Below are 12,620 nucleotides of genomic sequence, written 5' to 3'. Positions count from 1 at the left end.
CCTTACTAGGGAAATCAAACAATCTCGTAGATTTGTTTTCAATTAGATGTCATATTGCAATTAGATGTCATATTATTCTACTATATAATAATAATACTATATATAATAATCATAATTATTATTATTATATAATTATATTACTAATAATATAATAATTTATAAAAATGTATATTTATACATTTTTATAAATTAATATTGATTATATTATTATAATTTTATTCAGTTTCTCTTAGATTTTTTTTAATAGGTCATATTATACTGATATATAACAATAATAATGTTGTTGTTGTTGTTAGTTATTATTATTATTTGTCCAGGTTCGTAATTTTGCCCTTTTAGCGTAAAACATCAAAGCAAATTCAATTTTTTTTATGATGTGTCCCCTTTAAGCAAACTATAGCCCACCTTCTTCTCGCATCCTTATTTTCTGATTTTCTCTTTTCCAAAGCACTCTCCCTCTTCCTGTCCACTGTCGTCCTCCATCCCTTCTTCCTCTTTCACTGCATGTTCTCGTCCCAATTCTAAACCTCCCTCTGTGCACTGGCCTGAAGACATGGTCACCTTCCTCAACCCTTCTCCTCCTCCTCCTCCTCCTCCTCCTCCTCTGCCTGCCAAAAAACAGCGCTGTCACAGACAGGTAAACCTTGCGAGTATGTATGTATGAGTGCAATTATTAGAGACATTTCTTACCTTTAACCTTCTGTTCCTCAGCATTTCCGCACCCTAGAAGAAAGGAAGCAGTACGGTAAGGGAAGCGGAGCTCATTTGAGTGACACTCTTCCTCGGAAGAAGACCCAGCCCACCATAACCCCACAGTTCACCTGTGCCACACTTGGTCGTAACATACCCTCTAATGTAAGAATACATTATACGTTTACATATTTAGAAGTCACTAATTTGCATTATTATTTATTGCATTTATATAGAGTTTGTTATAGTCTTAAATGTACAGTTGCCAAAAACATCCTGTTCAATGCCAAGGACCAAATAAATAAAATATGGTCATGATAAACTAGGTATGCACTGGATGATTTTTTTACTATGTATTCACTATTTTGTTTGCATTTATTAAATTTAACCAAAATCTGTGATTGTCACAATGATATTACTCATAATAAAAATATATAATTTTTTTTTTTGATAATTAAAAAATATTAAATATTATTTGGCCCTTATGTTTCCCAAAGATTGTCCGGTTTTGTAATAGCTTATGTAGTAACTTTTAAGTTCCTGGCATACTTTACAATGTTTTATTAAATGTATATCTGTAAATGTTGCTGTTTATTATTATTTTGAGTTGTTTTGGTGAATTTAAGTAAAATTAATTATAAATAATTATTCCTTGTTCATTTAGTTGAATTTAAAATCTGAAAATATTTTACTAATTTGCGCAAATATTTTACGCAAATATTATCTTCTTGGTTAATACAATATAATATAATATAACTAAAAAATGGAAAACATCCAGATATTTGTAACTATACACTAGATTTTTTTTTTTTTAATTAATACATTTAATTAGCAAGGATGCCTTAAATTATTCAAGTGACAAAGACATTTATAATTTTACAAAATTGTACATTTATAATTTTCAAAAAACATCCTCCTGAACTCAAATGTTTTGAATGATACTGTATGTATGTATGAAATAAAAACTCACTCTAGCATCACCCCCTGTGTTTAGTCCCATCCCCCTTTAGCTCAAAGCTCCAGCTGTGGGAGTGTGTTGAACCGAGCCCTTGCCATCTCCCCTAAAGAGACGCACATGGATACACACCGCCTGCACAAGGGTAGGGCTCTCCACCTCAAACACACTGTTTAAAATATACAGTGTTATTATGTTACATTACATCATACATCACACATCAAAAGTGATGCTTTATAAGTCAAACGTTACCTAATCTTGAATTACTTTCTTTATCCTGCAGGCAAATCTAAGAAAGGTACAGTAGTCTGCCTACAGTAGTCTCGATTGCCTGTTATATAATTTCTATTCAAATAATGTCAAAGTCTCTTAGCCTGTCCTCTCTGGCGAAGAATGTCCTCCTTTGGGAGACATTCATTGCCTTGGTCATTGGCTGATATCAACCCAACTCTCATTGCTTTTAATGTGTCTGGTCTCACTGAAATGGAGAAACCTGTAGCGTTTCTTCAATTTCATGCACTGTTTGACTCACCAGGGCCTTTTATGGGTCTTATTAGACAAGGTTGAATCTTGTATGAAATAAAGCTGATATTTTATACACATTACAAAGGCATGAGATGATTTGTTTCATACAATGGTGTGATGTTATTCTAGTAATTCAGTCCTGCATGATGAGGTCTGTCTGTAGTCATTTGTTTTTGTTTTATTTCTATTCATAGACTTTAAGGTGCCCCTATTATGCCATTTCCAATATTGCCTTTTATGAAGTGTGTAATGTAGCTGTATGTGAATGTAAACGATCTGCAAATTTGTAAAGCTGAAAGTGCACGATAGATAAAGTTATTGTCTCCCAAAATAAAGAATCAACTCTGTACAGCTGAAATGAGTCGTTAGTAATTCGAATCCCACTTCCGTGACGGCTACACGTCACGGGGTAACACATTTGCATAATGCGTGCCTATGTTCTATGTTGGCCGGCCACGAACAACTTGACCCCGCCCACAAGCCGTAGACCAATCACAACAGACTAGGCCATCTGACCAATCAGAGCAGAGGAGGCTCACGGAAAGGAGGGGTTTAGAGAGACTGAATCTTTGAACTGCTTCGAACGAATCATTTGAGAATCGCTGGAAAATGTGGTGATATTAAATGCATATTTTGAGAAAACAAAAGCGTTTTTTGACCTTGCATGCATGTAATCCTATTGTAGGAGACTCCCAAAACAATATTAGGAACTGTAAAAATGGCATAATAGGGGCACTTTAATTATTATGTCACACTGCTGTTTATGGTCTAGAGAGCTGATGGTGGGTGTTTATGGGTATTCTGACAGGAATGAGGCATGGCTTCTATAAAATTCCTCTGCAGAATATACAAAGTTTAGGTGCAGTCAGGTGCAAAATCTTTCACCCTCAAGCGAATTTCCCTATCGCATAGATTTCTATTCATACACCTGCAAAAATTTTCAGAAGAGCGGTAAATGTAACCTCACCTTTCTTGAAATTAAAAAATTTCATTACCCAGCATGCAACAACACCATGGTCACTCATGATCTTAGCAGTTATTTGTGTAGTAACTCTGTAACCATTACCACATTAAAGGTGGGGTAAGCGATTTCTGGTAGCCAACGTTGACATTTGAAATCATCAAAACAAAAACGCCCCTACCCCAAAAGGGTCTCGCCCCTATTTTGATAGCTCCGCCCCACACATACATACGCAACCTAGGCAATGATTAGTTCTGTGAAACAAAGCAAAACCAATGTTACACCGTGTCTACACCGGACGCGAGTGACACGGCAAGACAAAATACTATAGAACTCATAATCAGTGATGCGGTCTACACCATAGATATACAGTATATATACATATCTATGGTCTACACTGCATGCAGCGCGGCACGACACGACAAATCCCTGACGGAAAACTGCTGCTGCCTTATATTTGTGACATATTGACACAAATTTCAAATGATTTTCAACGGTCACTTTGTTGCGTCCAGTGTACTAAACAGACTTTAGCTGTTGCGGTGCAGACACGGTGTTACTCACCTATCGAGAAGAAACAAAGCAACCTCGGCGTCCGATCGCAGGCCTTCCGCTCCTTGAGTTCTCTCCAGCGCTGGAAAGCTGATTTGATATTTACACGGGTCATACTTCTTGCCTTAAGCCTTCGTTTGTTCCGCAGACGTTTTCCTCTTTTGTTTTTTTTTTATCTGCCATCTCTATCTTTCTGTCTCTCGGCTCAGCTAATGTCCGTCCTGTGCACTGAACTCTCTCTCCTCCACATCATGAGTAGACACACCCCTTACTACTGATTAGCTTCAAGTTTGTTTTGCTATTCAGCCCGAATCAGTTTTCTAAAGCGTTTTTGAAAAATCGCTTACCCCACCTTTAAGGCTCTGGAACACCAAAACAAGCCAATCAAGACCAATTAAAGTGAGTCTCCTTATAAGGACTTGATGTCCTCCAATAGGAAGCGTTTGTTCCATCTGGGTGGAAACTTTCTGCATTTATTTATTTGTTTTGTGAAGATAGTCGAAGAATGTTGGGATGATGAAGGACAGGAAATGCTTCCATTCTATTTTTCAAACAAATATCTGACCTGATGGGTTTATTTGTGAACTTTTTCTTTTTAATTCCCCAGCTTTGATTGTTAAATCACTAAAGCTTTTTTGAATATGTGTGCATTATGAGTTTACTGTTGTAGAGGAAAAGCTTGACTGTATTGTCGGATGGTTTATCTGAAGGTCCCTTGGGTCGGATCATCAGAGAGGCGGGTCTCTGCTTTTTCTCGATGTGGTTGATGTTATCAAGGTTGTAGTGGAGTCAAGTCTCATATCCTCTGAGCTAATTCTAGCTGTACTAGTTGTTCTAGCTACAAGTTAAACAGTGTATCTTCAGGAGACAGCATCTTAATCGATATTAAGCACAAATATCATCCATCTCTTTGTTTTCGACTTGTAGCTGAAGAAGGGCATCATTAGGGGCTTGGGATCCAATCTATGAATCGGAGTAAGGTATTTTCTTACATACACAGCCATTCAAAAGTTTGGGGTCAGTAAGATTTAGTGTTTTTGAAAGATTTTTATGCTCACCTAAGCTACATTTATTTGATCAAAAACACAGGAAAATAGTGAAATTATTAGAATTGTAAATGTTAAAATGTTTAAACTCTTTTTATTTTAATAGATTTTAAAATGTAATTTATTCCTGTGATGGCGACGCTGAATTTTCTGCATCATTACTCCAGTCTTCAGTGTCAGAATGATGGAAATCATTCTAATAGGCTAATTTGGTGCTCATGAAACATTTATTATCATTATTGATAGCATTTTTGTGGAAACTGTGGTACGACTCTTTGACAAATATAAAATTCAAAAGAACAGCATTTATTTGAAATATAAACTTTTGTAATATTATAAATGTCCTTACTGTCACTCTCGATCAATTTAATGTATCCTTGTTGAATAAAAGTATTAATTTCTTTTTAAAAAAATCTTACCCCAAACTTTTGAACAGCAGTGTGTGTTGTCAGGACATTATTGCACGGTGGCTGGTCTTTGTGAGCACAGTAAAGGGCCCCAGGGTGCCCCGGGCAGTGCCTGGCCAGAGGAAACTGAGCTGGGCAGCAGGAATGGAGAATCTGCTCCTGGGAGTGATGCTGCACTCTCAGGTAAAGCTGAGATAGCCCTGAAAACAGGAAGGATAAGTCATGTGGTGTTATTTCATAGTGTTCATTATTGCTAAATTCATGTTTTCTTTGATTGGTTGGCATGTTTCTCAGGGCACAGTCTCACAAACCAACATCTACCTAGACTCTTTTGGTTACCAAGATAACGGCCGTGCCTTTGATACGCTGAGTGTGGACAGCTCAGACAGTATGGAAACCAGCATTTCTGCTTGTTTGCCCGACAACGTCTCCAGGTGAGGGAGTTTTTTTTTTGTCTTCTGTCTGTGTCTGACAAACCTTTGTTTGGCCTCTGGGGATTTTATATAGCTATTTATATAGTGTGTATATATAAACTTCCTTTAGAAGTTTCAGTATGCTTTTTTTTTTCTTTTTTTTTTTTTTTAAGAATTTTGTTTCAGCAAGGTTGCTGAAAAAAAAAATACACGCATATATATATATATATATATATATATATATATATATATATCCGGAATTTATACTGTAGGGATAGTCATTTAATGAAACTCAAATGTAAATATTCTAATATTTTGAGATGCTGGATTTTTGACTTTCATGAGATGTAAGCTCTAATAATCAAAATTAAAACAAAAAACTTTTGAAATGTTTTACTTTACATGTAATGAATCTAGAATATATGAAAGTTTCATTTTTTGAAATAAGAACTTTTTCATGATATTCTAATTTTCTGATATGCACCTGTGTGTGTGTGTGTGTGTGTGTGTATATATATATATATATCTAAAATTAGATTTATAATCAAATTTTATACATCTACTATCTGAAGATTAAAATGTAAACACTATAAGACATTACAGTATATACTGTATTATAAATTCAAGTAAAGTAATTTCATAAATTCATTTTTAAAATAGCTACTAACTAGTGGTATTAAATATAAATATTGTGTGTATATGTATATAATGTATATATTTGTATTGTACATGTAATTTTTAATGTATTCATTCAACTTTCTGTGTATTTTGGCCAAGTCAATTCAAATTCACACTTAAAATCAGTATTTTGTGCAACCCTGACACATAAATACAAACAATACACAACAGCAGACACATACTCTGGACTTCGAGTTGTCCATGCCCAGCTCCACGTCTTTTTTCAGGCGGCGCGGGCGCCACCGGAGCAGGTTGATCAGTCTCTTGATACACAGATAGAAGGACTTCGGACTGGGGACGATGCTGAATGGAGGCGGGAGAGTCTTGCCGTTGTCAAAATACGAGAGCCAGAGTTTAGACCGAGCGAACTTCCACTCCACATCTGCATCATCCTGCAAGAAACAAATTTTCAGTTTGCTTTTTTTTTTCTTTTTTTTTTTTTTTAAGAATTTTGTTTCAGCAAGGTTGCTGAAAAAAAAAATACACGCATATATATATATATATATATATATATATATATATATATCCGGAATTTATACTGTAGGGATAGTCATTTAATGAAACTCAAATGTAAATATTCTAATATTTTGAGATGCTGGATTTTTGACTTTCATGAGTTGTAAGCTCTAATCATCAAAATTAAAACAAAAAAAACTTTTGAAATGTTTTACTTTACATGTAATGAATCTAGAATATATGCAAGTTTCACTTTTTGAAATGTTACACAAAAAAATTAACTTTTTCATGATATTCTAATTTTTTGAGATGCACCTGTACATATATATTTATATATATTTGTGTGTGTGTGTGTGTGTGTGTAATTTTTTTTAATTGCTGTCCTATTGAGTTCTTTATTAATCAAAGAATCTAAATAAAAATCGCTTTCTACAAAAATATTAAGCTGCACAACATTTTTCAAAATTGATAAGAACGGTTTTTTGTTTAGCACCAAATCTGCATATTTTTGATAAAGTAAACACAGCCTTGTTGAGCCTAAGTGACTGCTTTTAAAAAAAATGTACCTACCCCAAACATCTGAATGGTGGTTTAAATTTAAATGTAATTATAAATTTAAAAAATATAAAGAGTATTTATATTATATAAAAACAGTAGAAATCTATTGTATGTCCCCACTTAGATTCAGACTGTAGTGTTTCTCTCCAGATCTACAGACGGATCGTATAAACCCATGACACATACCATGTCTTTGTAATTGAAAACATTTCCACAGCTCCTATTGTAGTTCAAGCCAAGCGTTCTGTCTGGGGTACAATGAATGAAATATTGAGAACAAGGGCAACGTGTGAGGAAAGAATAGAGAGAAAGACAGAGCAACTGAAATCCTGGAACCGTATTTGAATGCTCTGGTGACTGGTCTCATCTAGGTTACCATAAACCTCAAGTCTGTTTGAAGTGACTAGTTGAAGACCTTAGTGAAAAGACTTTGACAGATGAGACCACATGAGGTCATTACTTGGAGTGATGTGTGTTTATGCTGTGTGCGTGTGCGTGTGCGTGTGTGTGTGTGTGTGTGTGCGTGCAGAAGGCAGCAGATCGGCGCTTGTGTAATTTGAGTGGTTTGCTTGAATGAGTTCTGAGGGGCCTGAGAAGGACCGTTGGTACCCCCTCCTCTGCTCCGGGTATGGATACACTCAGGTTACAGCAGGAACAGTTAGAGGAAACAGATTCAGGGTTTCTTCCCCTCAGTTTGAATGTAATCAGCTGCAGAGCGCGGGTTCAGGCTGTTCGTGGGTCTTTGTGTGTTATGTTCCACTTCTCTCTACTGGTTCTTTGGGATCTAAATCAGGAATGACCTCTGTTCATCTCCGGCATCACTGGTAAGATACCATAAAGATGAAAGAACTGATTGATGAAGGACATGAGAGGAATACAATGTGTGCAGAGGAATGGAAATGGAAACAAGGTGGGCAGCGGTTATGGCTTGACGATCAGATGGAACAACAAAGAAGAAGATGAACAAAATCATTTATTTGTTTTATTTATTTTAACTCTGTTATAGACATAATGGAGCAGGTTTGCATGATGGGTTTGATGTTTGCATGATGGGATTGTCTTGATTTGGATTTTGGATCATCTTTGAATTGCATCTTTATTTGTGAATTAACAACAAAGTGTCAAAACAAGCTTTTGTAAACCTGCTATAAGAACTATAAAGTCGTCTTCATCATGCATGCAGAGGCATCTTGTTAATGATTGACAGCTGTCCATCACCAGATTCCAAAACGAAACCAGTCGATTTCAGCACGTTCATAAAAACATCTAGAAAAATCAAATTACTCTGCATGCAAGATTGGCACAGTAATTTGAAATCTGCTCAGGGAATTCTGATTAGGCCTCCTGTTTAATATTTGCATAAGTTGTGATTGGTCTTTTCTTTCTTCCATCTACCTAACCATCAATAGCCAGCTTGTCAACTCCTAAACAGTTATGTGTTGATTTTTATCTGCATATCTGACAGAAAATTATGCACGCTGATTGATTGCATTTAATTTATGCAAAAACCAGTTAGGCTTCAACTTTGCTCAGTTCTTTTGTAGTTTGCAAGAACTGTCGTTGCCTTTGTCCGTTATCGGTTACTGGAAAGTGTATTATTGGAGTGTACGTTTTGTTTTATGGACGGTTGTTTCGGGAATGCCAGTAATGACAAAAGGGTTTGATGTGGAAGATGATTCCCATATATTCTTTACAGGTGAAGGTTTTAAGGATGATATTGCGGAGCCAAGCAGTGAGGTGAAGGTTTTAGGGGGAAATTTGAAGTTTTACTGAAAGGAGGGGCTGGTCAGATCTATTCCACGTGTTCTTTTTGAAGTCTAAATGGAAAGCATGAGATGTCAGACTGTGGGCCGCACTCTCAAGCTCTCTACGCCTGGACTGTTAATGTGTTCCAGTGCTGACCAGCTTTATTGGTTCCTTCTGTGTTCTCCAGCATATACATACATACATGCCAATGCACATAGGACATGTTTACATTTGCAAGTGTATGCATTCTTCTCACATGCCTAGTTGAGATTTCTTTGGTGTAGCATTCGCTCTGAAAAGTTAAATGTAATGCCTTATCTCACAGGCTATTTTTTTTTTCTGCAGCGCCAGCACCTCCAATGTTTCCAAGATCGAGGAGATGGAACGTCTTCTCCAGGAGGCTCAGGCAGAGAAGCACCGGCTCTTGGAACACAGGGTAATGAAACGGCCACACAAACCTGCCACTTCTTGCTAGAGCTGACATCAGTTTCACAATCCAGTCTTTCGGCACGCCATAAACCCAAATGAACCCCATTTGGCTTCACGGATCTTAAACCGTGAGCTTGTTTGCTCTGTTAGAAGTTTCTCGGTCAGCCATAAACAGAAACAAATTCGGCGTGAAATGCAGGAACGCTGTGGGAAACGAGTCGGTCTTCCTGTTTCTGATGTCGTTCATGGGAGTTTAGGCTGGAACGGAGAGTACTACTTATGTGCAGCTTTAAAAAGCAACTTGTTTCGGTACAGAACAGTGTCATTTGTATGTGTCTCAGGAGAGAGAGATGGAGAATAAGAGCAGGGCTCTTGAAGAGGAGAGGAGACGGCGAGAAGAGCTAGAAAAACGGCTGCAAGAAGAAACCAGCAGGAGGCAGAAACTCATCGAGAGAGAGGTGAAACTTCGTGAGAAACAGAGAGCACAGGTGAGTTCTGTGCTAAGACATGCATTGCTATTACTCGTATTTAACTTAAAGATTTGAACACATTTTTGTAACTCACCCCATAACATCACAGACATGAGTGAAACCCAAAGCCACATAACACATAGCAACATACTAAAACACTCAGAACAGATTATCAACCTCATAACACACTAGAAACTACATGGAAACGTTAAAACACTCAGAACATATTAGCAGCCACATAAGAAAAATCTAGTTTTAACAAATACTTAATGTCCTATACTGTATGTGACCCTGCCACAGTCTCGTCCCCTCACACGCTACCTACCTGTAAGAAAGGACGACTTTGACCTTCGTGGCCACATCGACTCGGCCGGCCACAACACAGAGACTTGTTACCACGTCTCCATCACCGAGAAAACCTGCAGGGGCTTCCTCATTAAGATGGGCGGCAAAATCAAAACCTGGAAGAAGCGCTGGTTTGTCTTCGATCGTAACCGCAGGACCCTGAGCTACTATGCAGGTGATTTTTTTTTTTTTCCTTCACTTATTCACTCCTGAAGTTGGTCGATTGAAATGATATCAGTATTGATTTTTATACTTTTTGTACGGTTTCAGATAAACACGAGGCCAAACTGAAAGGAGTGATTTATTTCCAGGCCATAGAGGAAGTATATTACGACCACTTAAAGAGTGCCCACAAGGTACTTTTCCTCTGCAACTGATAATTATCAATATAATAAAATGTATATACGGTGTTTACAGTCATTTTTAGCTTTGATTTTAATAAGTTAAAATAATTAAAATATTTAAACAATAATTTTAATATTTAAATGATCTTTTAATGTCATTTCAAATTTAGCTTAACGTTTGATATTTTGGATTTTATCATTTATTGACATTAATTATTAATAACATGTATTTTATTGAACATTCAACATTTAAAATCATTAATAACAGCTAACATTGACATTTATTATGAAAACTATAAATGGCTAATGTTTTTAAAATAGACTTGACTTTATTTTAAAAGTTAAGTCTATGATAAGATAATTATTGTTATTTATTATTTAATAAACAAGGATTTAAAAAATTAATTAAATTCTTTTTTTAATTCAGGGGTGTCCAATCCTACTCCTGGAGGGCCACTGTCCTGTAGAGTTCAGCTCCAGCCCCATTTAAACACACCTGAACCAGCTAATAAAGGTCTTAAAAGATATCCTAGAATCTTCTAGACAGGTTTGTTGAGGCAAGCTGGAGCTAAACTCTGCAGGACAGTGGCCCTTCAGGACCAAAGTGTGGACGCCCCTGTTTTAATGTTTCAGTGCTGCCCCCTAGAGGTCAAACTGTAATCTTACCCCTCTCTCTCTCTCTCCTCACTTTCTCAGAGTCCAAACCCTTCACTTACGTTCAGTGTGAAGACCCATGATCGCGTCTACTACATGGTGGCACCCTCTCCAGAAGCTATGAGAATATGGATGGACGTTATCGTAACGGGGGCAGAGGGATACACTCAGTTCATGATTTAGATGTTGTCTGCCAGCAGAGAAGGAATAATATGTGCAGTGTGTGGACTTAAAAACCACTGGACTTGATCTGCACTCTTTCACATGCTGGTTTCAGTATTGATTCCCCCAAACGCTGAACTTATTATTATTTTTGCGTTCGTATCAGTTTTTCAATCTCAATCCACAGTATTGAAGCTTTTCTCTTCGCTGCCTTTATATTTTATTATGCAACATGAACTTTTGCTTGGCGGCCCAGAAGATAGAATGGAACACATATCCTATAATTTTGTGTGTATGTTTGTGCTTGTGTCTTTTGGTATTTCGTCCGTCTGATTGTGTGAAGAGAGAAAGACGTGTTAAATGATATTTAGTGCCAGTGTGCCACGTTGTGTGTGGTCTGTTTGCTACCTTGTGTACAGGGCCTCAGGGACACACACATTATAATATAAACAGCTGTCAGCTGTTCTGCCAAAGATGAAATGCACACTGACCACACGCTATAGAGTTTATGTATAGATGCGTGTGTTGGTGTTTGCCAGTGCCTTCAGTTCTATATTATACTGATATATGCCTTTATACTCAACATTCATATTAATCAAAGGTGCTATAAGACACGCATGTGTGGCTATTTTAACACTACAGTTATTCATTACAAAAGTCTCACAACTTCCGAAACACTAAAGCTGCTTGCCGTTCAGGTATTACACAGGATAAAACATCCTCTGTTTAGAATTATACTACACAAAGACTACGTGTTTAGTATGTCTTATAATACTTGATCATTTTATCATCATGCATATGTAACTTTTGCATTTTTATGAACTGTATTCAATGCTTTTGGCCTGTTTTCAGGCTATGATTACTATATTTAGTTTGACGTCATCAGAAAATGATCATTAAGAAGATAATTAAGCTTCAGTTAAAGCCAGTACTACAATACAACATGTCCTTAATTTCCTAGTTTGTGTGGTTTTATTAGTTCAAGTCCAATCAGACTGAATTTGAGGTGTAATTTCATTACCACCAGCAGGAGGCGACAGCCATGCGGAAAATGTTAGCCATCAGCTTTTATCTGTGAATTAGCCAGTAGTCTGTTTTGAATATTGTTAATACTCATTTGAGACTATATTTATACTTTTGTTTACCATGCATGCACATTTATTTTTGCATATGTATGTTGTTTATGATCTCTGTCTACTTGATAAACCTTTGACTATGTCCTGAGAGTA

At 36.7% G+C, this 12,620-nt stretch overlaps 1 protein-coding gene across 1 annotated transcript in view; it reads left to right on the top strand.

The window, feature by feature from the left end:
* LOC107656152 (pleckstrin homology-like domain family B member 2) overlaps window positions 1-12,620 on the top strand; it is a 32,144-nt gene extending 19,524 nt beyond the window's left edge. Inside the window, exons 10-20 of the mRNA XM_016443874.1 lie at window positions 449-637; window positions 712-855; window positions 1,685-1,790; window positions 1,929-1,943; window positions 5,182-5,378; window positions 5,431-5,570; window positions 9,333-9,423; window positions 9,758-9,904; window positions 10,187-10,406; window positions 10,502-10,587; window positions 11,272-12,620. Of these exons, the coding sequence (XP_016299360.1) occupies window positions 449-637; window positions 712-855; window positions 1,685-1,790; window positions 1,929-1,943; window positions 5,182-5,378; window positions 5,431-5,570; window positions 9,333-9,423; window positions 9,758-9,904; window positions 10,187-10,406; window positions 10,502-10,587; window positions 11,272-11,412 (1,476 nt within the window). The 3' untranslated portion in view covers window positions 11,413-12,620. The remainder of the gene's footprint in view (window positions 1-448; window positions 638-711; window positions 856-1,684; window positions 1,791-1,928; window positions 1,944-5,181; window positions 5,379-5,430; window positions 5,571-9,332; window positions 9,424-9,757; window positions 9,905-10,186; window positions 10,407-10,501; window positions 10,588-11,271) is intronic.

The sequence above is a fragment of the Sinocyclocheilus anshuiensis genome, unplaced genomic scaffold, assembly GCF_001515605.1.
Source record: "Sinocyclocheilus anshuiensis isolate Anshui unplaced genomic scaffold, SAMN03320099.WGS_v1.1 scaffold1851, whole genome shotgun sequence".
NCBI lineage: Eukaryota > Metazoa > Chordata > Actinopteri > Cypriniformes > Cyprinidae > Sinocyclocheilus > Sinocyclocheilus anshuiensis.
The sequence above is the reverse complement of the archived record's forward strand: the minus strand, read 5'-3'. Positions and strand labels throughout refer to the sequence as shown.